Source organism: Eptesicus fuscus, chromosome 12 (genome assembly GCF_027574615.1).
Source record: "Eptesicus fuscus isolate TK198812 chromosome 12, DD_ASM_mEF_20220401, whole genome shotgun sequence".
Taxonomy (NCBI): domain Eukaryota; kingdom Metazoa; phylum Chordata; class Mammalia; order Chiroptera; family Vespertilionidae; genus Eptesicus; species Eptesicus fuscus.
The window spans coordinates 56,906,292-56,932,113 of NC_072484.1; the positions used below are offsets into that span (position 1 = coordinate 56,906,292).

At 41.3% G+C, this 25,822-nt stretch overlaps 1 protein-coding gene across 1 annotated transcript in view; it reads left to right on the plus strand.

Annotated features, from left to right (window-relative positions):
* The window catches only part of SMCHD1 (structural maintenance of chromosomes flexible hinge domain containing 1), a 159,359-nt gene that overhangs the window by 62,582 nt on the left and 70,955 nt on the right, over positions 1-25,822 (plus strand). The window contains exons 20-25 of the mRNA XM_054723730.1: positions 428-572; positions 6,820-6,916; positions 9,893-9,965; positions 12,250-12,389; positions 13,039-13,173; positions 15,346-15,573. Coding sequence (XP_054579705.1) covers positions 428-572; positions 6,820-6,916; positions 9,893-9,965; positions 12,250-12,389; positions 13,039-13,173; positions 15,346-15,573 — 818 coding nt within the window. The remainder of the gene's footprint in view (positions 1-427; positions 573-6,819; positions 6,917-9,892; positions 9,966-12,249; positions 12,390-13,038; positions 13,174-15,345; positions 15,574-25,822) is intronic.

Sequence of the window (25,822 nt, forward strand, 5' to 3'; positions counted from 1 at the left end):
CGGTCCAGTCACCCCTAACTGCCCTCCCCTGCAGGTCTGAACACCCCCAACTGCCCTCCCTTGCAGGCCTGGTCCCTCCCAACTGCCCTCCCTTGCTGGCCTGATCGCCCACAACTGCTCTCCCCTACTGGCCATCTTGTGGCGGCCATCTTGTGTCCACATGGGGGCGGTCATCTTGTGTTTTGGAGTGATGGTCAATTTGCATATTATCTTTTATTATATAGGATAATCTCTACTTTTAGAATTTTACTTTTATGTATGGTATGAGATAGGGATCTAACTTTATTATTTTCTGAAGTGGATTTATGAAATTTTGCACAGATTTTAAATGCCATCTTTATTGTAGTTTAATTTCTCATGTATAATTGCATCTGTTTCTGGTCTACAATGAATTTGCTTTACATTTTTACCTTTTCTTTTTTTTTAGAGGGTAAGCCAGAAAAATTTTCATTTGGTCTTCTGGATCCTCCTTTTCGTGTTGGAGTTCCATTCAATATCCCTCTGGAGTTTCAGGATGAATTTGGTCATGCTAGTCAACTAATAAATGATATTCAGCCAGTTCTTGAAGCAAGGTAATTTGAAGTATCAACTTGTATTTGACACTTTATATTTGCTAAGCATTTACACTCTCTTTTCTTTTTTGGCTTAAACATTTTGTATGTGGTCACCTTCATTATTATCATTAAAATGTTTAGTGGCTTTTATGATATTTGGGGGATGTATTTAGCTCCTAGCTATCCTCTGTGACTTCAGGGTCATGTATAAATTGACTCGCTTTTTTGATTGAATTTACTGTTAAATTCTATAGGTAAGACTGATAGTTTTGTCTTTTTTACTCCATTTCTTTTGACAAGTATGATATGATGTCTTCTGGTAATTGTTAGTTATAACGTATCTATTTTGTTGTTATTTGCTTAGCCTTAGGAGTTATGGACATTTAAACTGAGAAATACTGCCTACTAGGTTTTTAACCTCCTAATGCAGTTTATTTTTGTTTTAAAATCTATAACAATAAAGTATATGTTTTCCATGTAAATTTGAGTTCTTCCTTAGAATTTGACTTTACCTAATCATCTTTTAGAGTGATGTGATTGGCTTATATTAACCTTTTGCACTCGGATGTCGAGTGTGACTCGACACGGTTAGCATTAGAATAAAGGAGTCGAGAAAAAAGCAAGCAAGTGCAAAGGGTTAATAAGTAGCTCTTAAAAAGTTAACAATGTGCCTAGCTGGCATGGCTCAGTGGTTGAGCATTGACCTCTGAACCAAGAGGTCATGGTTCGATTTTCAGTCAGGGCACATGCCCAGGTTGCGGGCTCCAACCCTAATGTGGGGTGTTCAGGAGGCAGCCGATCAATGATTCTCTCTCATCTCTCCCTCCCTTCCTCTCTGAAATAAAAAAAATATATTAAAAAAAAAAAACCCTAATAATATGTTCAGTGATGTAATTGAGGAGGTTCATTATTTTCCATCACTTCTTTCTGTAGTGTCTAGGAAGAAATTCTTGATTACTTCAAAGAGCATGAATGCTAAGTTTTTTGTTTTTGTTTTTACATTGGCTGCCAAATTTGTCTTTTTGGGACAACTTGTTATATATGCTTTCTTCTATTATCTATATGTATTTTTTCCCCTTATGGTATAAATGTTTACTATTTCATTCATTTGAACATGTACTGTATTCCAGACATTTGCTAACTGGAGTTATAGAAGTAAATAAGGACATTGTATTTGTCTTCTAGAAGCTCACAGATTAGTGAAGTGTAGATTGTTTAGTGTCTAGATTTATACCATGGTTAGGTTCCTGAAAAGCAATATATACGTATAAAAAATATTTAAACTGAATTTTACAGATTTATGTTCTATTAATTTGCAAAAAGTGATTCTTGTCTTTTGACATATCACATTCATTTGCTTATTAAACAGTAAAGGAAGAATTGTAAATTACAATTTAATTGTGAATTTTTCACAATTAAAAATTGACGTTTAACTTTTGATTCCCCAAAAACTTAACTAATAGTTACCTGCTAAGTGAAAGCCTCACCAATAACATCACAGTTAATTATCACATATTTTGTGTGTCATATGTATTATATACTCAATTCCAATAAAGTAAGCTAGAGAAAATAAAATTGCAAGGATAAATTACATTTATAGTATTTATTTTTAATATTGCATAAAGCCCAGGTTGTTGAGGCTTAAGTGTATTAAACATGCTTGTTTAAAAATAAAATACTAAAGCCCTGGCCAGGTAGCTCACTCAGTTAGTTAGTAGCATCCCAATATGCTAAGGTTAGGGATTTGATCCCTGGTCAAGGAAATATTCCTGAATTATGAGTCTGTGAAGTGGCTTATCTTGTTTAGCATTTAATCTTTTATGGGCCTCCTATTTTTATAAGAATCCCATGTTCCCCTCCTGTTGCAGAAGCACATCCTTTCTGTTTCTTAAGAAAGGGTACATGTGAGATAAAAGCATTGCTCTGAAAAGGTCTTTTTTTCTACCCTGATACTTGATTGATTGAATAGTGGAAACTATTTTCTGTCAAAATTATGAAAGAATTCCTCCATTTCTGCCTTTGAACCTTCACTGTTGCTAATAAATTTAACTTGGTTAGTTTTCCTTTTTATGTTTCCTATGCATTCTCTCTGGGCACTTATAGGATCTACTTTTTATTCTTAACAGGACAAAATTTTATAGTGATACATGTCTGTTTAGGTCTCTTCATTATTTGAAGTACTTCATTCTCTACTTTCCATCATAATTGTTTTCTCTTACTGGGATTCTTATTTATTTGATATTGAGCCTTCCAGACTGGTTCTCTGATTTTCCTATTTTTTAAAAATTTCTGACAGATTTTTCTCAACTTTATAACTTTTCCATTGAATTTTTCCTTTCTGCTATACTTTTAATTTTTGAGAGTTTTTCCTGGTTTTCTGAATGTTCTTTTGTAGATCTTCTTTTGTTTTATGAATATAAAATTTTTTTCACTGACAAATTAGAGTTTTTAAAAATACTTTACATAGATAATCTCTGTTGTTTCCAAGTTTGTTGCTCATGTTGATTTTTCATCTCATTACTCAGATATCTGGTAATTATTGGTCATCTTCTTATAATTGAGTGGAGAACTAAAGTGCAGATGGAGTGTAGGAGATGCTGATGACTGTGAACTCCACTATAGAATGAACTGCCTGTAACACTTTCTTGGAGAGAAATCCTGTTGTCAGTATTTTTAAGTCTTTTCTTCTTTCTTGGGCTCGGCTGTTTTCACAAAGAAAAATCTTTAGCCTCTTGCTTTGAGAGGAATAGTTTAGCACTCCAGGTTCATAACCTGTCCAGTAACAAGTCTGGGATGAGAATGAGGATGGGAAGGTCTCAGCGTCTATATGCATTTATTCAGGATTACCCCTTCTATTCTTTTTATTATTTTACCCTCTCCTTCAATTTATGTGCTTTCCCCTGGTTCAGAGAGGCTTTAGCCTTTTTCAAAGAATAATCTTTTAGTCATCTGACAGAGGCAGAGAGGGGAGGTCTGGGGATGTTGATTTCCACATCTATCTATCTATCTATCTATCATCATTTTGCCTTTCTATTTTTAAATCACTTTTAGAGGTAACTAGTACCACCAATTCCTGAGCGATACCTGGGAATTCTGTGGTATAGATTGGTTTCTGACTTTTTCCATTGCTGTTGTAGGGTTCAAGTTTTTTTTAGACTACTAGGTCACTTGCTGCTGTGTTCTAGTAAGTTTTGTTGTCCTTGTCTCTTCTTCCTTTCCTCTCTTTTTAAATCTTTGTCTTTAACAGTGAATTAAAGGAATCTCTTTGTTGGCATATTCCTAAGGTTTTGTGAGATAACTAGGGGCCCGGTGCACGAAATTCATGCACTGGGGGTGGGGGGGGGGTCCCTCAGCCCAAGCTGCCCCCTCTCACATAATGGGAGCCCTCAGGGGATGGCCTACTGACGGTTTAGGCCTGTGCCCCACGGGGAGCGGGCCTAAGCCGCAGTCTGGCCTCCCTTTGTGGGAGGCAACTGGGCTGATCAGGGGAAGGCACCAGCCCCATCACCCCTCTGCTGCAGCCACTGCCAGTCACCACAGCCACCAAGGTGTTTTCATCAACACGGACTCCAGTCCGTTCACCAAGAAAAAATGACAACTTTCTTTAGGCATTTTCAAGATGTATCTTTCATAGGATATGCATTTCTTTTTTTTTTTTTTTTTTAATCCTCACCTGAGGATATGTTTCCATTGACTTTTAGAGAATGTGGAAGAGAAAGGGAAAGACAGAGAGAAACATCAAAGTGAGAGGAACACTTTGATTGGTTGCCTCCTGCATGAGCCCTGATCTGGGCCCCGACCAGGGAGGAGCCTGCAACCTAGATACATGCCCTTGATCAGAATTGAACCCAGATCCTGCTGTCGGCAGGCCGAGGCATTATCCACCGAGTCAAACCGGCTAGGGCAGGATATGACATTTCTTAGCCCTCCAGCAGCGGACCTTCGTTTTTTTCTCCAGAAGTATGGTGGAAAAACCCTAGATCACCTTTTTGGATTCTTATTACCCAGGTTACTAAGAATATTACCAGTGGCATAAGGAAGCTTAGCCAATGTGCAGTCAGAAAAGGTGTTTCCTCTATAGTTCACACCAATTGAGGGCTGGGCCCTGCCAAGGCCTAAAGCCTCTGGCCAAAGCTTTAGGCCTGGGCAGGGGCCCTCCAGCTCCCTGCAGTCACAGGCTCCGCTCCTGCCCACACTGAAAGCCTCTGGCAGGCTTTCGGCCCTAAGCAGGGGACCCCCAGCTCCCTGTGATCGCAGGCTCCGCCCCTGTCCAGGCCTGCCCAGACCGAAAGCCTCTGGCTGAGGCTTTCGGCCTTGGGCAGGGGAGTCCCTGTGATCGATCGCAGGCTCTGCTTCTGCCCAAAAGCCTTGAGCAGGGCTCCCCCAGCTCCCTGTGATAGCAGGTTCTGCTGCTGCCAGACAGAAAGCCTCTATCCGAGGCTTTCAGCCTTGGGCAAGGGACCCCCAGCTCCCTGCGATCAATCGCAGGCTCTGCTCCTGCCCAAAAGCCTATGGCGGAGGCTTTCGGCCTTGGGCAGGGGACCCCAGGCTCCTTGTGATCGGAGGCTCTACCCCTGTCCAGGCCTGCCAGGCCGAAAGCCTGTGGCCGAGGCTTGCCTGCCCAGGCCGAAAGCCTCTGCCTCTGGCCGAGGCTTTTGTCCTTGGGTAGGGGACACCCAGCTCCCTGCGATCGATCGAAGGCTCTGCTCCTGCCCAAAGGCCTTGGGCAGGGCTCCCCCAGCTCCCTGCAATTGCAGGCTCCGCTTCTGCCCAGGCCGAAAGCCTCCACCAGAGGCTTTCGGCCTTGGGCAGGGGACCCCCAGTTCCTTGCAATCACAGGCTCCACTCCTGCCCAGACAGAAAGCCTCTGGCGGAGGCTTTCGGCCTTGGGCAGGGGACCCCCAGCTCCCTGTGATCGCAGGCTCCGCCCCTGACCCCTTGTTCTGATTGCAGGCTTGGCCCTGCCCAGGAGCCCCCTGGCTCAGGCCCTTCCCAGACTGCTCTGGGCCAACGCAGCCTTACCTCACAGTGACCTGGGTGCCAGGATATTCCCGGGACACAGGCATAGGCGCTGGGCGCCTATGTATGCAAATTAACCGCCATTTTTTTGGGTTAATTTGCATACTCACTCTGATTGGCTATGGGCGTATCGAAGGTACGGTCAGTTTACATGTTTGTCTATTATTAGGTAAGATGAAAATAGATGTGTGCCTTTGATGTGTCATCATCCTAAAGAAGTTTATCTTGTATGCTACTGTGTGTCTTTTTTTCAAGCAAAGCATGCTGTTTAATTTTTGCAGTTTATTCAGAAATACTTTTTAATATTTAAATTCCATTCTTCAGAAAACATAGGCGTTTTCTCCATCAGGTTGTACTTTTTCTTTGTTTTTTCACCTTACCCTTTGACAGAGTAAAATGTTTACACTCTAAGAATCTACACATGTTCAAAGGTGATTTAGAAATCAAATTGCCTATGGTAGTAGATCAGGGATCTCAGTATATATTTTAACAATATTACATCTTATAAGACTATACTTGATTTTTTTTTTGTACTTTATCTAAATTTGCCATTCAGTTATAGGTGCCAAAAATTCTCTGAAATCCCATTGAGGAAAAAGTTGTGTTTTTTTTAAAAATAAGTTTTTAGAGAGAGAGAAAGGGAGAAGCATAGAGAGATAGAAACATCTGGGAGAGGCATAGAGAGATAGAAACATGAGAAAGAAACATCTATGTCTGCCTCCTGCACACCCTCTACTAGGGATTGAGCCCACAACCCAGGCATGTGCCCTGACTGGGAATTGAGCTGGGTGGGATCTCTTGGTTCGTTGGCTGATGCTCAACCACTGAAACACAACTATCTGGGTAAGGGTGAAAGATTTGAAAGAATATGCAAAAGCTGAAGAAATGCTTAACTCTGGCCTATTTGGATTATTTTTTCTTCTTAGGCCTATATCTATAGTCTAGCATTTGCTTATTTCCTACCTTGTATCTTTACTAATTCATTATATGAAGTTTTACATTTTACAGTATGTCTACTATTTGCATTGGCTTATTGGTATCATTTATCAGTACTTGTTAGATCATTGTTCTATGGGGAAAAAATTCATAGGAATTTGCTTCTTTGTTCAGTTATTCCTTTTTTAAAAATACTATTTTATTTAAAAAATGAATTAAACTTGTGAATGGCATATGAGAAAACAGAACACATTTGCAGCTTCTTTGTAGATAATGGGGGGAAGTTATGAAATAATTTGTTTTTTTCCAGTGGTTTATCTTTACAATATGAAGGAATAACCAAGGGACCTAATTGTATAATTCGAGGTGTTACAGCTAAGGGCCCCGTAAACTCTTGTCAAGGCAAGGTAAGCATTGATATAAATGTTACAATTGTAAAAATGAAATTGTAAATTTAAAATTGAATAACTTATTTTTGTAACAAGATGATAGTAATGTTGGGTTCTTAAGAATTAGTCAGGATCATGTCACTTGACTTACCATATATATCTCTAAGAAAAATCTGCATGTTTGCTACGGTTATTTTTGTTAAAACATTTATTACCAATATTTTTCAACTGTCTTCATCATCTTTATTTCAGTCTTTCCACATACAAGGTCATTTTTCAATACAGCTATCCAGTACTGTGTCGTTTCTCTTTTTTAAAATTTTCAATTACAGTTTACTTTCAATATTATTTTGTATTGGTTTCAGATATATTGCATAGCAGTTAGACAATCATATACTTTACAAAGTGATTCCCCCAATGTTTCCAGTATTCATTTTTCTATCGCTTTTTCCATCCATTTTTGAATTCTTAGAACAGAAACAAATATATGAGAAACTTTAGCTCACTTATGTAAACATAATGGGTTTGGTATTTGGATAAAGAAAAGTATGTTTATAGAAGAGTTAGAAGATAGAATACAGAGTTCACATATACTCTTCATCTAGCTTTCTCTATTAATATCTTATATAACCATCCTATATTTATTCACACTAAGAAATGAACATTGATACAATACTATTAACAACACTGTGGACTATATTTACATTTTCCAGTTTTTCAGTAGTATTTTTTTTCTATTCCAGGATCTAACCCAGAATACTATGTTGTATTTGTAGATTTTTGTTTTTGCCACTTGACTATTGCCCTACATTTTTGTAGCTGTCAATCCTGATTTTGGTCATTCAGAGGTTATGTCTTATAAATCTGAAGATTATAGTCTGTAAAGAAGCAGTATGTCAATTCTTTCACCTGTGTCTTTTACATACATACATCCTAATAAAAGAGCAATATGCAAATTAGCACCACTCTATTACAACACAAGCCACGCCCACCAGCCAATCAGGAGCAAGTATGCAAATTAACCCAACCAAGATGGCTGCGGCTACCGAGTGAGCAGGAGGCTTGGGTACCCCGGCAATGGAGGAAGTCAAGCTTTCTGCACACCCTGGCAGGCCCAGGCCTCCACTCAAGGCTACAAAGTTTCAATTATAGAAAATAAATAAATCCCAATGAAAATGGCGGCAGCCACGGAGCTGGAGAGAGCAGGAGGCTTGAGTTGCCCCAGCGATGGAGGAAGCCAAGCTTCCACAGCCCTGGCCTGCCTTGGCTTCCTCCGCTCAAGGATACAAAGTTTCAATTATAGAAGATAAATAAATCCCAGATACTAGGGCCTATGCTTGGGTTGCCTGAGGACATGGCTGGCCTGCAAACCACCACAGGCCCCTTGCCCAGGCCGCCCCACACCCCAAAGGAACCCCCACCCTGATCCGGGACACTCTTCAGGGCAAACCAGCTGGCCCCCATTCGTGCACCAGGCCTCTATCCTATCTAATAAAAGAGTAATATGCAAATTGGCCATCCAACACACAAGATTTCTGCCCCCATGTGGTCAAAAATGGCTGCCCCCATGTGGACACAAGATGGCTGCCACAAGATGGCCAGCAGGGAGAGGGCAGTTGGGCGGGATCAGGCCTTCAAGGAAGGACTGTTGTGGGCGATCAGGCCAGCAGGAGAGGGCAGTTGGGAGGGACCAGGCCTGCAAGGGAGGGCAGTTGGGGGCAATCAAGCCTGCAGGGGAGGGCAGTTAGGGGTGACCAGGCCGGCAGAGGAGGAAAGTTGGAGGCAACCGGGCCTGCAGGGAAGGGCAGTTGGCGGGGGTACCCAGGCCTACAGGGGAGAGTAGTTGGGGGGGCAGGGGACCAGGCCTGCAGGGAAGAGCAGTTTTGGGGGACCAGGCCTGCAGGGGAGGGCAGTTAGGGGTGACCAGGCCTGCAGGGGAAGGCAGTTAGGGGCAAACAGGCAGGCCGGGGAGCAGTTAGGCATTAGTCAGGCTGATATGGGAGTGATTAGGGGGTGATCAGGCTGGCAGGCAGAAGCGGTTAGGGACAATCAGGAAGGCAGGCAGGCGAGCAGTTGGGAGCCAGCAGTCCTGGATTGTGAGAGGGATGTCTGACTGCCTGTTCAGGCCCGATCCTGGTAGGCTCCGCTCCTGCCCAAAAGCCTACCAGGATCGGGCCTGAATGGGCAGTCGGACATCCCTCAAGTGGTCCCAGATTGGAGAGGGTGCAGGCTGGGCTGAGGGACACACACCATCCCCATGCACGAATTTCGTGCACTGGGCCTCTAGTAAATATATAATTACATATAATCCTATATAATAAAAGGCCAGAGGCATCACGACCGAAACAACCAGAGACCAGACTACCATGGCCCCTTGCAGAGCTGGTCCCTCCCCCAAGCAAGCAGTTAGGGGCAATCAGGCAGGCAGAGTGGTTAGGGATGATCAGGCAGGCAGACCAGCTGTTAGGGGTGATCAGGTAGGCAGGCAAGTGGTTAGGGGTGATCAGGTAGGCAGGCCAGCGGTTAGGGGAGATCAGGTAGGCAGACAGCCCCTCGCAGGGCTGGCCTTGCCCCAGCAAAGAAAGGAGGCCCAGGCCAGCCAAGCCATTGCACCCCAGCCTGTTGCCTGCAGAGGGAGGCCATCAGTGGCAGGGGAGGGGGGGCAGCGCTGCACAGATGGCAAGCAGTGGCAGTGGCGGGGGTAGGGCCAGCTGCTGGCAGCCAGTGGAAGGAAAGCCCCAATAGGCCCTGATCTCAGGCCAGGCCTAGGAACCCTACCCGAGGGGTCGCGGATTGTGAGAGGGTGCAGGCTGGACTGAGGGACCCCCTCGAGTGCATGAATTTTCGTGCACCCGACCTTTAGTGTTAATATAAAATTGCTAAGTAGACTTCTGTAATGGTATGAAAATAAAAAGCAAAAATAAATCAGAATTGAGGTGATAAAATACTTAAGTATTTATTTAAGACTTGGATTTGTTTAAATTTTTTCAACAGAGTTTTAATCTGAAGGTTATTCTTCCGGGTTTTAAAGAAGACTCACAGATTTTGAAAATTAGATTACTACCAGGTAATATTATTTTAAGAAATATTCCTAAATTTACCTTTTAAATAATATTCTTATGATAAAATGTAATAATATCTTTTGGTGTGATAATTGTATAAGTCTTGAAGAGACATATGAATGTCAAATATAACACTGATAGAAATGACCAGGAAAACCTTGAGGAAGACTTTAGTGACATTCTAAAAATAACTTTGGGAGGAAAATTTGAATATTGAAAATGTATTTGGGAACTATTTTTAGAGCTGTACTTACTAGGCTTATATTACAACTGAGTCAGTCTTTTACCTCTTCTGGTACAACAGTGATTACTTCGTATTTTAAGAAAAAAAAGTTTCTCATGTATTTAAATTGTTAATTTGAAAATGAAGTTACATTAAAGTTTCACAGGGTAGAAAATGCTGGCTATTTTGAGGAACAGTCTATTTTAGAAATTCACAGAGTATATTCTAGACTCAACCCTTCTGGGTTTGAATCTAAATTGACACTTATGAGCTAGGTAAACTTGTATGTGTCAGTTTCTTCATGTGTAAAATGAGAATATTTATTTTCAGTGTTGTGAGGATTAAATAAGTTAATATGGGCAACTCTTGCTCTGCAGCTCCATGGTAACTGAATAGAGGACACAGTTTCAATATGCACGCGTTCTCATTAACACAGTACTGCTCTTAAGTGAGAACTGCATGTCTTTGTAAAATGCCTAGAACAGTGCTTGGGATGTAAGTTTTAGCTCTGAAATTAACAATACCATGATTATATCTTTATCTATATATGACCTTTTGTACTAGTTTTGAGTAAAAAGAAACATTGGCTATTTTATTATCTTTTATAAATTCCAGTAGTTTGAGATTTCCCGCAATCATGCATTGATAAAAATTGGCACCTTAGTAAAAGTGTAATAAAGTATTACATATTAATAAACATTTATAATTATTTTATTTTAGAGGTTAGCTAAAAGTGTGGATTGGAGTAGTGAGATTCTTAGTAACCAGTTGGTTCTGACATTATTTTGGAATTCAAGAATGAAAGTGTTAAAGTAGGAAGTAGCACAATGTAGTGATAGTGGTCATCAGGTTTCATATTATAAACCAGAACTTAAACCTGAATCTGCTACTCTCTAGCCCAGCGATGGGCAACCTTTTGAGCTTGGTGTGTCAAACTTCGCCAAAAAACTGAGCATAACTCAGGTAGTGTGTCACCTTAGCCCTTAGTGGCCGCATGTCATCAGAAATGGCTACGTGTGTCAGTGCTGACACTCATGTCATAGGTTCGCCATCACTGCTCTAGCCACTTGTCCTGAACAAGATACTTAATCTCTCTGGATCTCAGTACCTTGTCTATAAAATGGAGACAATAATATTACCTTATTTATTAAGATCATTATGAGGATTATATGAGAACTAGAGGCCAGATGTACAAAATTCATGCAAGAGTAGTAGGCCTTCCTTCCCTCGGCTGCTGGCACCGGCTTCCCTCTGGCACCTGGGACCCGGGCGTCCCTCGCAGCCCTGGCTTCCTCTGGAAGGATGTTTGGTCTAATTAGCATATTATGCTTTTATTAGTATAGATAGTACTTAATTAAAACTTAACATGTTGCCTGGCATAGAGTAAAAAAATATTAGCTAATATCGTAAAGTAAAATAAGTGTTTCTAGAAACTATTCTTTATAAACTTGTGTTATCAGCATTTAGCATAAATTAAATTTTAAAAATACCAGTGTTTATAGAACACATCAAGTCATCTTGCTACAGAAGTGTAAGCCCTCTTATTAATCTTAGAGGAAGCTTGTGTTGTACTTTGCTTATGACAGCAAAGTAGTAGGCAGTCTGACAAATTATCTGGTCATATCAGTACATGAACTGATCATTTGAACATTATCCTTTAAACAAGCATGTAGTTACATGTGTCTGAGAAATCAGTCATTGTATAAAGTTGAAGTTAGTAAAAGTATAATAAACTTTGCTTTTCTTCTTGACTACTTTTTTTCCCCCAGGATCTTTTTAAAAAATGTATGTATATAGGTTATTTCTAGCATGAGTTATCACTGTGTCACAGTTTGTTGCATAAAACTTAAGTCTAGACATCAGGCATTTTTATACAATTGAGACAACCCTGCTCAGATATAGAATTTATGCATTTGGGGAATAGAAATGATGAAACATGGATATGGCTTAGTTTTTCCTTTCTCAGCATTATTTATAAATCACTAAAACTTGAAATTTTAAAAATTATTTCTTTTGATATTTCTATATTTCAATCTTAGAATCTTTATTACATAATTTCCTTGTAGGTCCCCCTCATCAATTGAAAGTGAAACCTGATTCTGAATTTTTAGTTATAGAAAATGGAACAGCTTTCCCATTTCAGGTAGAAGTTTTGGATGAATCAGACAATATAACAACACAACCAAAATTGGTTGTTCATTGTAAGGTAAGCTATTGTAAGATAAAGAATATGTAGATTTTATTTTGAATCCCATTGTAGTAAATGGAAATAACTATATTTTTAGCTGCTTTTTAGTAAGTCTTGTATAGTATCTAGGTCTTGAACGATTATTCCATGGAGAAATTTGTGGGATATTGTATTACCAATAGTTTTCAGGATCCCTAAGTCAATAAAGATGTCAGCTACACCAAGTTTCATAAAGAAATTTATGAACTAAAGATTCCCCTCCTCTCCTTCCTTGGTTCATTCACCTCATTTCAGGAGAAGTATTTATTTTATGAATAGAAATCCTTCAGGATTGAGGATGGATGGATGGATGGATGGACAAATGGATGGATGGATGGATGGATCAATGGAGATGACTAAAAGGAAAGGAAAACCCAAGTTAGTTTATAAAGTAAAAACAGGAAGAGTATTGGTTGAGGAAGTCAGATTTTCTTCCAAAACAGATAAATTTTACCTAGAAATATAAAAAATTAACTCTTTTCAATCATAAATTCCCTAGAATATTTTGAATTCTACTTAGAATTTTCTAATTTATAAGCCAGAAATAGTAGCTCTATTGAAGTACTTGAAAATTTAAACAATTATTTAATAAGTTATTGAAGTCTTAAGTGATTTTTTGTGCTTCTAGTTTTTAGGTGCTCCTAACCTTCCACTCTACACTGTGGATTGCAGTAGTTCTGGAACCAGTATTTTATCAGGACCTGCAATTCAAGTTCAGAATATTAAAAAAGACCAGACGCTAAAAGCTAAAATTGAAATACCTGTAAGTTGTTACTGTTATTCATTGGTATTATTTTGAGTCTTCATATAAATAGTCTTTAAGAGATTTATAATAAATTCTATAAAGTTGTTTGACTTTTTTAAATGAGGTATTTGCAGTTCTTTTAGCCAAAGGGAAATAAGGAAGCATGAAGTGGTATAGTGAATAATTTAATTTTTATATAAAATATTAGTATTTTTCTTGACCAAACCTTTTACAATTTCTGTAGCATTATTGATTTACATATTCCTAAAATTAATTTTCTCTTATATAAAAATTTGACATTTATGTGTCAGTTTTATTTTTTATAGTTTACACTTGTTTCTTAGAAAGTTGGTAAATATTTCCATTTAAACTACCACTGATGGACTATAGGCATTTAATTTGTATGTGTAATTTTAAAAATGAAACAATGGTTTTAATTAGTATTTTCATACAAAGATATTTTTATGTTAATATGACTATAGGATACATTTTAAAAATATATTTTTTTATTGATTTCAGAGAAGAAGGAAGAGGGAGAGAGAGAGAAATATCCATGATGAAAGAGAATCATCGATCTGCTGCCTCCAGCACGCCCCACACTGGGGATTGAGCCTTCGGGCCAGGCCTTGGCCCTGACCAGGAATTGAACTGTGACCTCCAGGTTCATAGGTCAATGCTCAACCACTGAGCCATGCCAGTTGGGGAACCATAGGATACTCTTTATTGGGTATACATCATGGCTGAAGGTGAAGCCAGCTTGATATGAGCAATTGATCCCCTAAGGTTGTTGAATGGAATAACAAATACTTAAACAAGTGAAATACTTAAATGTGATTTCTTTACATATGATGCAGTAGATGATGAATATCCTAATTCCATTTGATTGATGTTTTCCTAAAAATTATACATCAAATAACATTTTAAGCCTCAAAGGGGTAAAAGACAGCTTTTATTTATTTGTTTATTTATTTATTAGAATGAGATGACTTTAAATATTTTATTTTCAGACTGGTTGTATTTGATAATCTTCAAATATTTGTTATGTATTTTCTTTTTTCAATAATATGGCCAACATATTTTGAGCATACTATTAGGAAGATTAAGGAGAAGAGATTTGGATTTAGGAAGGAATTTGGGCTTAGAAGCAACAATAACAAATTATTAGGGATTATGCAGATATAGGGCAGCAACAGGCAGAGGACCCAAGAATCCAGGTCAGTTAAGCAAAGACCAAAGTATAGCACGTAATATGCATTTAGAAAATGTTATCTAAATGTTGTGATTCTTGAGTTTTGAGTTTGAGTCAGGTAAATAAGATATTCATAGGATGGAGGATGGGGATGGGTTATTTATCTGATATTCTGTGAGGTAGGAATTTTGAATATGTTCTTCATGTGGATGGGCTTTGATAGGAATGACTATGACCGATAAGGAAAGAGGCATGAGCTAAGGAAGATTGTAAAGGTATTTTAGGCTTAGGCTTATTTTGAATTTTGTGGAATGCATTATACCTGGTTATGAAATAATGATGTAAGATTTTAATTTTGTGTGCCTAAAATCAACTTATAAAGTTTAATCCAGCTCATTTTTATTGACCTATGGAACACTGATATAATAACCATAATAAATTATAAATATGCCAGCTTAGTCTTTAAGACGTTTAAAGTCCTTATCTAGCTATAAGCAAACTTGTCCACTTATCCCATTTAATAATGAATTATAAAAGCACTAGTGTAACCTAATATCATTAAATAATGTACTTGATGGCAGTTATTTGTCCCTGATTTTATTGAAAGCTTTTAATATTTTACATCTTAAATCTTATTAATGAATGTTAGTCACCAAATCCCTGTTATGTGATTAAAATTTTACAAGTTTGTGGCACTTTTAAGTAAATTTACAAATAAAGGGAAGGGAATCCTTTTAAGTCCAAACATGCTAGTGTTTTGGTTTTAAGAAAGTGGCCATTATCTTTATTTATAACTTAGTGGTATAAAATATGGAATTACTGATAGTACAATATATTCTTAGTTACAAAACCTATGAATGTTAATAGTATATAAGATGATCTTCCATATTATTGGAATAACTTTTTAAGCAGTATAATAAAACATTCACTGTTAAAGCCAAAAACTGTTTTCAGAAAGTACAGATGTCAGTCAATATATGTTGGTTTTCTTCTCTTCCTAGAGTTGTAAAGATGTGGCACCTGTGGAGAAAACGATTAAGTTGCTTCCCAGTAGCCATGTTGCAAGATTACAGATATTCAGTGTGGAAGGGCAAAAGGCAATCCAGATCAAACACCAAGATGAGGTTAATTGGATAGCAGGCGATGTTATGCATAATCTTATCTTTCAAATGTATGATGAAGGAGAAAGAGAAATCCATGTAACATCAACTTTAGCAGAGAAAATTAAAGTAAGTATCTAAAACAGATTGTTTATTTTTGAAAATATATTTTTATTGATTTCAGAGTGGAATGGAGAGAGAGAGAGAGAGAGAGAGAGAGAGAGAGAGAGAGAGAGAGAGATCAGTGATGAGAGAGAATCATTGATTGGCTGCCTTCTACATACCCCCAACTGAGAATGGAGCCCACAACCCAGGCATGTGCCCTGCCTGGGAATCGAACCATGACCTCCTGGTTCATAGGTTGACGCTCAACCACTGAGTCACACTGGCTGAGCAACAGGTTGGTTATTTTTAAGAATTTTTTTTTTTTTTTACTTTATGTTTGGAAGACTCTGAATAATAAGTTTTGCTTGGAGAATCATTTTCCACCCTTTTACTCTGAATCTACCTTTGTCTTTGCAGCTTACATGTGTCTCTTGTAGGCAGCATATGGTTGGGTTTTATTTTTTTATTCAGTCTGCTAACTCTGTGAGTGACATAGGTGCTTATTATGTAGGTGGGTTCCAACTTATGGTGAAAATCGCGTTAAGTCGCTCCATAGGAATGGATCTCCAACATAAACCGAGGACCTACTGTGTTTATCCTGGTTTGGGGATTTTTATGTGTGGTTACTATTAGGTTTGTGAAAAAATTAAGTTGCATGTGTGCCATAGTGTTTTTCTTTCTTTTTTTTTAATTTAATAAATCTTAATTGTTCAGATTGTTACAATTGTTCCTCTTTTTTCCCCCCATAGCTCCCCTCCACCCAGTTCCCAACCCACCCTCTGCCCTTACCTCCCCCCCATTGTCCTCATCCATAGGTGTACGATTTTAGTCCACTCTCTTCCCACACCCCACACACCCCTTTCCCCCTGAGAATTGTCAGTCCACTCCCTTTCTATGCCCCTGATTCTATTATATTCACCAGTTTATTCTGTTCATCAGATTTTTTATTCACTTGAATTTTAGATTCACTTGTTGATAGATATGTATTTGTTGTTCATAATTTTTATCTTTACCTTTTTCTTCTTCATCCTCTTCTTAAAGAATACCTTGCAGCATTTCATATAATACTGGTTTGGCAGTGATGAACTCCTTTAGCTTTTTCTTATCTGTGAAGCTCTTTATCTGCCCTTCAATTCTGAATGATAGCTTTGCTGGGTAGAGTAATCTTGGTTGTAGGTTCTTGCTGTTCATCACTTTGAATATTTCTTGCCACTCCCTTCTGGCCTGCATAGTTTCTGTTGAGAAATTAGCTGATAATCGTATGGGTGTTCCCTTGTAGGTAATTAACTGTTTTTCTCTTGCTGCTTTTAATATTCTTTCTTTGTCTTTTGCTCTTGGCATTTTAATTGTGATGTGTCTTTGCCAGGGCCAGCCCAGTCTCCAACATGTCTTGGTGTGGTCCTCTTTGGATTCCTTTTGTTTGGGGTTTTGTGCGCTTCCTGGATTGTAAGTCTATTTCTTTCACCAGGTGAGGGAATTTTTCAGTCATTATTTCTTCAAATAGGTTTTCAGTGTCTTGCTCTCTCTCTTCTTCTGGCACCCCCATAATTCTGATGTTGGTACACTTGAAGTTGTCCCAGAGGCTCCTTACACTATCTTCAAATTTTTGGATTCTTTTTTCTTTTTTCTTTTCCGGTTGAGTGTTTTTTGCTTCTTTGTATTTCAAATCTTTGACTTGATTCTTGCAATCCTCTAGTTTGCTGTTAGGTCTCTGTATATATATATTTTATTTCAGTCAGTGTATGTTTAATTTCTAGTTGGTCCTTTTTCATTTCCTCGAGGGTCTCGCTAAATTTATCGGCCTTTTGTAGGAAATTCTTGAAAAACATTATAACCGTGGTTTTGAACTCTATATCCAGTCATTTGATTTCCTCCATTTCTTTCATTTGTCATCTGTTTCTTTGTCTCCGCATTTTCGCTGCTTCCATGAGTTGATAGTGTGGCTTTGTATGGTAGTTGTCCTATAGGGCCCAGTGGCTCAGCCTCCCCCAGTTACCTGAGGTGGACACTCTTGGTGCACCCCTTTGTGGACTGTGTGCACAGCCTTGTTGTAGTTAAGTCTTGATTGTTATTGGTATCACTGGGTGAATTGACCTCCAGGCCAGTTGGCTGTGAGGATCAGCCGTGTCTACGCTGAGAAAACTTCTGTGCTGGAGACACCTTATGAGACAAGACTTGCAAAATTGCAAAAGCCTCTGTGCTCAGCTTGAATGGGGCCAAGTCTCAGGGCAGAGAGCAGACAGCCTTGGCTTCCCGTCAGCCCTGCCCTCTGAGGTTCCTGGGTCTCAGTGTCCCTCGGTAATCGCTGCAAGCACCTCTGAGAGAAAGCTGCCCTCGAGTTTTGCCCACTGCCAGACAGTCCAGTTTCTCCCCGAAGGAGTCTGGGTTCACAGAAACTTGCCCGGAACTGGAGTTCAGCGCATTCGGGAGGTTCCGTCTCCCTCCCGCTTTAGCAAGCGAGCCACGCACTCAGCCACCTGTGCACTCAGCCGCCGGTGCACTCAGCAGTCAGTCCTCTCTGCGCGCGCGCCTCCGGACCTCTGCCTTCCGCAGCTCCCCTGAGTCTCAGTGTGCTTTTTGTTTTCCTGCCAGTCCAGATTCCCCCTGAATGTGTCTGGGTTCCCAGAGTCTTGCCTGGGACTGGAGTTCAGCGCAGTTGGGAGCTTCCATCTCCATCCCACTTGAGGAAGCCAGCCTCGCACTCAGCTGCCCGTGCACTCAGCTGCACATCCTCTTTATGCGCGCACGTCTCCATACCTCAGCCTTTTGCAACTCCTCTGAGTTTCAATGTGTTTTCCTCTTTCCTTCTAGTTGTAGAATTTCCACTCAGCCAGCTTTCCTGTGATTCTGGATGGTGTCCGTTTTGTCTTTTAGTTGTAGTTTTGATATTGTTGTGCGAGGCGGCAGTTTAGGTGTTTACCTATGCCACCATCTTGGTTTCTTCCTAGTGTTTTTCCTTTTATGTTTTTGTTGTCACAAATTATTCCTGTTTATGCTGTAAGTTTTTTGATGATATTACTTGTAATGTTGTGACCTTATGTTCTTTGTTTCAGGTAGAATAACTCCCTTGAGTATTTCCTGCAATGGAGGTTTTCTGGTGATAAAATCCCTTAGCTTCTGTATGTCTGGGGACATCTTTATTTCTCCTTCATATTTAAAGGATAATTTTCCTGGATATATTGCTCATGGCTGGTAATTTCTCTCTTTCAGATATTTGAATATTTGGTTCCACCCTCTTCTATCTTGTAGAGTTTCTGCTGAGAAGTTGGATGAAATTCTGATAGGTTTTCCTTTGTAGGTCACTTCCTTCTTTTTCCTGCCTTGCTTTGAGGATTTTTGTCATTAATTTTTGACAGCTTTAATACCAGGTGCCTTAGAGAGGGCCTATTTGGATTGAGATAAATAGGTGTTCTCTTTGCTTCTTGAATTCGAGGATCTAGTTCTTTCCATAGGGTTGGGAAGTTCTCATCCACTATTTGTTTGAATAGACTCTCTGTTAATGATCCCACTTCTCCCCCGGAATACCTGTAATTTTAATATAGCTTTTTCTTTTTTCAATCTTTAATTTCTTTATTGATTAAAGTATTACATATGTGTCCATATCCCCCCTTTAACCCCCCAAACCCTCCCACTCATGCCCTTAAGCCGCTGTTGTCTGTGTCCATTGGTTGGTCTTTATATTCATGCATACAAGTCCTTTGGTTGATCTCTCCCCCTTACCCCCACCCTCCCCTACCTTCCCTCTGAGGTTTGACAGTCTGATCTCTGCTTCTAGTCTCTGGATCTGTTTTTATTCATCAGTTTATGTTGTTCATTATATTCCATAAATGAGTGAGATCATGTGATATTTATCTTTCTCTGACTGGCTTATTTCACTTAGCATAATGCTCTCCAGGTCCATCCATGCTATTGCAAATGGTAAGAATTCCTTCTTTTTTACCGCAGTGTAGTGTTCCATTGTGTAGATGTACCACAGTTTTTTAATTCATTCATCTGTTGATGGGCACTTAGGCTGTTTCCAAATCTTAGCTATGGTGAATTGTGCTGCTATGAACATAGGGGTGCATATTTCCTTTCTGATTGGTGTTTCTAGCTTCTTGGGATATATTCCTATAAGTGGGATAGTAGGGTCAAATGGGAGTTCCATTTTTAGTTTTTTGAGGAAACTCCATACTGTTCACCACAGTGGCTCACCAGTCTGCATTCCCACCAGCAGTGCAAAAGGGTTCAGTTTTCTCTGCATCCTCGTCAACACTTGTCCTTTGTTGATTTGTTGATGATAGCCATTCTGACAGGTGTGAGATGGTACCTCATTGTCATTTGGATTTGCAACTCTCGGATGATTAGTGACTTTGAGCATGTTTTCATGTCTCTTGGCCTTCCTTCTGTCTTCTTTTGAAAAGTATCTTTTTTAAAGTTTCAATCTCTTGAGTAAATTACTCGTTTTGTTCATTGATTTGTTTTCTGGGTGCATTGATTGCCTGTCTATATTTTCTCACTTCTCATTGAGTATTTTCAGAACTACAGTCTTGAAATCTGTCATTTATATCACATATTTCTGTGTGTTCCAGCTTGCTTTCTGCAGATTTTTCTCTTTTTTTCTGATCATCCTTGTTACTGTTGTTGTTAATAGTCTTTGCTGATCTCCTTTGCCTTATCATTTATATCTGTCTATATTAATGAAGAGGTCTTTCTACTGTTTTCCAGTAGATGATGCTGAATTGCAAGATTTTTTTTGACCTCTGTAATCTCTCAGGGTTGACCTCCACGGCTTCCATAAAGCTTCTATAAGAAAGTACAGCTGCACTGCTTAGGGGTGGGATTTGTTATGCCCTCAGCGTAATGGGAATCCCTGACCTCCTTGGGGTCCTGCTCCAAGCACCCCTCCTGGGGACCAGTCACAGAGGGAAACAGCAATTCTACTGCAACAGCTCTCGGTTTATAGACAACTAGAGGCCTGATGCACGAAATTCATGCAAGAGTAGGCCTTCCTTCCGGCGGCTGCCGGCACCAGGCTTCCCTCTGACACCCGGGACCCAGGCTTCCCTCCGGCCACCAGCAGGCAGCTCAGCACCCATGCTTCCTTCGCAGCCCTGGATTCGTCCAGAAGGACGGAAGGACTTGTGGTCTAATTAGCATATTACGCTTTTACTAGTATTATTATAGATAGGCTCCTGGATCCAACTCCAAGGGCAATATGAGGCAAGTTTTGGGATTTCAAGTGGCAGCAGGGCTCGGTGGTTCTGCTTCTATGTATGAAACACCACCACCCTGCCCAACAGGGGAGAGCTGCAGGGCAGAACCCTGTGTGCCCTGTTAGGCATCTGCCATCTCAGACACTGTTCACTCGCTCCCTCGCTGCCCCTGTTCCTCTCTGTTCCTCCAGCCCAAGGAAGCATCTGCTACCACCAGCTTCCTCCCTCTCCCATTGGGCCAAGAGCTCCTGGCTGCTGGCCTGCTTCTGGGGGCTGTCTGTGCTCTCCTCCCTTCTTGTCTCCCCATTTACTCTTTTTTGTCCACCTTTAGATGTTTCATTGTATGGGTCTCAGGCATGCTTCTGTGTTGAGCAGGAATTTCTTTGTTGAATTATAGTTGGTTAACTTGTTGACATTTCAGGGGGACCGGTCGAGGGTTCTCTAATGCTGCCATTCCTCTGATGTCACTCTCTGAACAAGAAGTTTTATACGGCACCTCTTAGAAGAATCTTACCAAAGATAAATACTATCATTTATAATTCCAGGCTAAATAAGAGGTTTTCTTCATGCACTAGATTGAAACGTGAATGACTCATATGTGACATGATTTTAACACTTAAAACCAAATTCCAATGTTTGGTATTTTGTTTAGTTGTCACTACCTGGCCAGCTGTATTTCTGTATCCACAATCAAAATCACTAGCTTACCATAGCAATCTATTTATAGCTTTTCTGAAGGCACTAAATAAAAGGTCTGTTAAAGGTAAATAATGAAGCAGTATTGTTAATTATACAGAGCCCTGATTTGGCCACTTGAAATTGGTATAACAATCGCTAAAAGCATGATCTTAGAAAATAGTTTGGTAGGTTCTCAGTAATTTTAGGTGGTTCTCATCATTCTGCTGTCATTTGAATATATTATTTGTACCTAAAATGGGTTAATCTATATGTTGAAACTTAACATATTACTTAATAGACACCCAAATCAAAATGATTAAATTGTTATCATATAAAGTAGATTGCTTACTTCTTTAAAGTACAGTCAATTCTGCTGCAATGAAACATGTAAATTTCTAAAAGTCATTGTGTGTAAAATGGTAAAATAAAAAGCACAGGGTTTATGGGAAAATGGGAATTAGAGGCACAATATTTAAACTGCTGGCTTCCAACCGCTCACCTGCCTGCCAGTCTGATCACCCCCTAACCACTCCCCTGCCAGCCTGATTGACGCCTAACTGCTCCCTTGCTGGCCCGATAGCCCCCAAGTGCCCTCCCCTACCAGCCAGGTCACCCCCAACTGCCCTCCCCTACAGGCCTGGTCACCCCTAACTGCCCTCCCCTGCAGGCCTAGTCGCCCCCAACTGCCCTCCCCTACCGGCCTGGTCACCCCTAACTGCCCTCCCCTGCAGGCCTGGTCCCCCCAACTGCCCTCTCCTGCTGGCCTGGTCGCCCCTAACTGCCCTCCCCTGCTGGCATGGTCGCCCCGAACTGCCCTCTCCTGCCGATCTGGTTACCTCTAACTGCCCTTCCCTGCTGACCTGGTCGCCCACAACTACCCTCCCCTGCCGGCCATCTTGTGGCGGCCATCTATGACCACATGGGGGTGGCCATCTTGTGCAAGGGCGTGAGGGTCAATTTACATATTATCTCTTATTATATAGAATATTCTATAGTCATCTTTTTTTAATTTAATAAATCTTTATTGTTCAGATTAGTACAATTATTCCTCATTTTCCCCCCATAGCTCCCCTCCACCTGTTCCCACCCCACCCTCTGCCCTTACTCCCCCCCCCCCGCCACTGTCCTCATCCATAGGTATACGATTTTTGTCCAGTCTCTTCCCGCACCCCCATGCCCCTTTCCCCCCAAGAATTGTCAGTCCACTCCCTTTCTATGCCCCTGATTCTATTATATTCACCAGTTTATTCTGTTCATCAGATTTTTTTATTCACTTGATTTTTTTTAGATTCACTTGTTGATAGATATGTATTTGTTGTTCATAATTTTTATCTTTACCTTTTCCTCCTTCTTCCTCTTCTTAAAGAATACCTTTCAGCATCCTACCTTATAATAGAGAAACATGCAAATTGACCGCACCTCCGCTACTCCCACAATTGGGCCAGCAGGAGACTGGGGGGCGGGACTCCGGGTGGCCTATCCGGCCATTGAGAAGATCAAGATGGCGGTGCCCAGTCCTCTTAGTTCCAGGGTTCCCTGTGGAGATCAGCAACCTGGGGGGGGGCGTGGCCGGGCCCATGCAGCCGCTCCCAGGGGTCCCTGGGGCGATCAGCACCCCGGGGGGGCGTGGCCGGGCCCATGCAGCCGCTCCCAGGGGTCCCTGGGGCGATCGGCACCCTGGGGGGGCATGGCCGGGCCCATGCAGCCGCTCCCGGGGGTCCCTGGGGAGATCGCCAACCCAGGGGGGCGTGGCCAGGCCTATGCAGCCTCTCCCGGGGGTCCTTGGGGAGATCAGCAACCTAGGGGGTGTGGCCGGGAGATCGGCAACCCGGGGGTCCTAGCCGGCCCATCCAGCCGCTCCCGGGTGTCCCTGGGGATATAGGCAACCTGCGGGTGCGTGGCCGGGCCCATCCAGCCTCTCCCAGGGGTCCCTGGGGAGATCGGCACCACGGGGAGGTGAGGCGGGACTCGCCCAGCTGCTCCCAGGGTCCCTGGGAACATTGCAGGCTTGTGGTTGCTGAGACCCAGACCAGGCCTCTAGCCACAGATTCATAGCTTTGCGGAGACCTAGGGCAGGGATCTGCCTCATCTGCAGAGAGACAGAGGTTCTGCAGTGCCCCCAAGACGTGGGTGGGCCCAGCCAGGGATCAAGGGGCATGGAAGGACTCCTGGCAGAGGGGCAAGGACCCTCACCCCTGAGGCGGGGTTTGAGGGGTGGTGCCACCTCAGTGGAGGGGTGCTGCACTGCAGGGTACTGGACTGACTGATGTGATTCAGAGAAGCTCCCAGTGCTAATGGGCCTCGCTCAGGCGGCCTTCACACTTCAGAGGCAGTGACTCCTGCTCCTTCCTTGACCCAAAAGCAAGCTCGCTACACCCTGCCCCATAGCAGAGCATGCCTAGGCAGTGAGTGGGAAGCCTTCCACCTGCTTCGGAGAAGGGGGGGCAGTAAAGAATGGGGGGAGAGGAAAGAATGTGGAGCATCCGCAATGAAGAGGTGCTTGAGAAAGAGGCTCAGAAGCCTGACTAGAAGGTTTGTTCTGTTTGCTGGGCCGCTGCCCCTTAGGAAGTGCAAAGAGCATGGCTCTGAGGGCTTCCTGTGTGCTGAGTCAAGTTCCACAGCCAACTGGAATTGGCCTCAGCTTCCTGGTCTGTGAAATGGATGAAGCGTGTCCCAGTGCCTTCACTGAGCTTTGATGGCCAATTGAGATACTATATAAAGAAAATGAGGGAAGAAGTGAGAAAGAAAAGGAAGGACAAGCAACACAAAAGAAAGACTGAAAGGAACCTGTAAACCCATTGTCACTCAAATAGGGAATATAGTCAATAGTGTTGTAATGATGGTATGATGCCAGGTGGGTACTAGAAATATCGGGAACACTTTGTAAAGTACATGATTGTCTAACCACTATTCTGTAACTAATATAAAACCTGAAACCAATACAAAATAATGTTGAATGTAAAGAAATGAAAATTGGAGTGAAATTTTTATAAATTTCAAAGTTTAAATAAAAGCTGTAAAGGAAGGAAGGGGAGAATAAAAAGTGTTTTTCATTTTGCCACTTCATTAAAAAGACAGTTGTCTTTATATGGTGCTTTTATACTTTTCTAAGTCATTATCTCATTTTAATTTCCGGGCAACTTAAAGACAAGATAAGTATTCCCTCCACTATTCAAAGAAAGGAAATCTTGGTGTCTGGTCCTAATGATTCAATTGTCAAGCCCTTATTGTAAAGCAGGGTTAGTAAAATTTTCTGTGCAGAGTCATATCTATACTAATAAAAGCCTTGGGGGTGATCAGGCCAGCAGGGGAGGTTATTTGGGGGCTATCAGGCCTGCAGAGTAGTAGTTAGGGGGCAATCAGGCCAGCAAGGGAGCAGTTAGGGGGCAATCAGGCAGGTAGGTGAGCGGTTAGGACCCAGCGGTCCCGGATTGTGAGAGGGATGTCCAACTGCAGGTTTAGGCCCGATTCCACAGGGATCGGGCCGAAACCTGCAGTTGGACATCCCCCGAGGGGTCCCATATTAGAGAGGGTGCAAGCTGGGCTGAGGAACACCCTCCCCAGTGCACGAATTTCATGCACCGGGCCTCTAGTTTCATATAATACTGGTTTGGTGTTGATGAACTCCTTTAGCTTTTTCTTATCTGTGAAGCTCTTTATCTGCCCTTCAATTCTGAATGATAGCTTTGCTGGGTAGAGTAATCTTGGTTGTAGGTTCTTGCTGTTCATCACTTTGAATATTTCTTGCCACTCCCATCTGGCCTGCATAGTTTCTGTTGAGAAATCAGCTGACAGTCGTATGGGTGCTCCCTTGTAGGTAACTAACTGTTTTTCTCTTGCTGCTTTTAATATTCTCTCTTTGTCTTTTGCTCTTGGCATTTTAATTATGATGTGTTTTGGTGTGGTCCTCTTTGGATTCCTTTTGTTTGGGGTTCTGTGTGCTTCCTGGACTTGTAAGTCTATTTCTTTCACCAAGTGAGGGAAGTTTTGAGTCATTATTTCTTCAAATAGGTTTTCAGTATCTTGCTCTCTCTCTTCTTCTGGCACCCCCATAATTCGGATGTTGGTTCGATTGAGGTTATCCCAGAGGCTCCTTACACTATCTTCATATTTTCGGATTCTTTTTGCTTTTCTGGTTGAGTGTTTATTGCTTCTTTGTATTTCAAATCTTTGACTTGATTCTTGCAATCCTCTAGTCTGCTGTTAGATCTCTGTGTAATATGTTTTATTTCAGTCAGTATATGCTTAATTTCTAGTTGGTCCTTGTTCATATCCTCGAGGGTCTCACTAAATTTATCGGCCTTTTCTAGAAAATTCGTAAAAACCTTATAACCGTGGTTTTGAACTCTATATCCAGTTTTTTGCTTTCCTCCATTTCTTTCATTTGTCTCTGTTTCTTT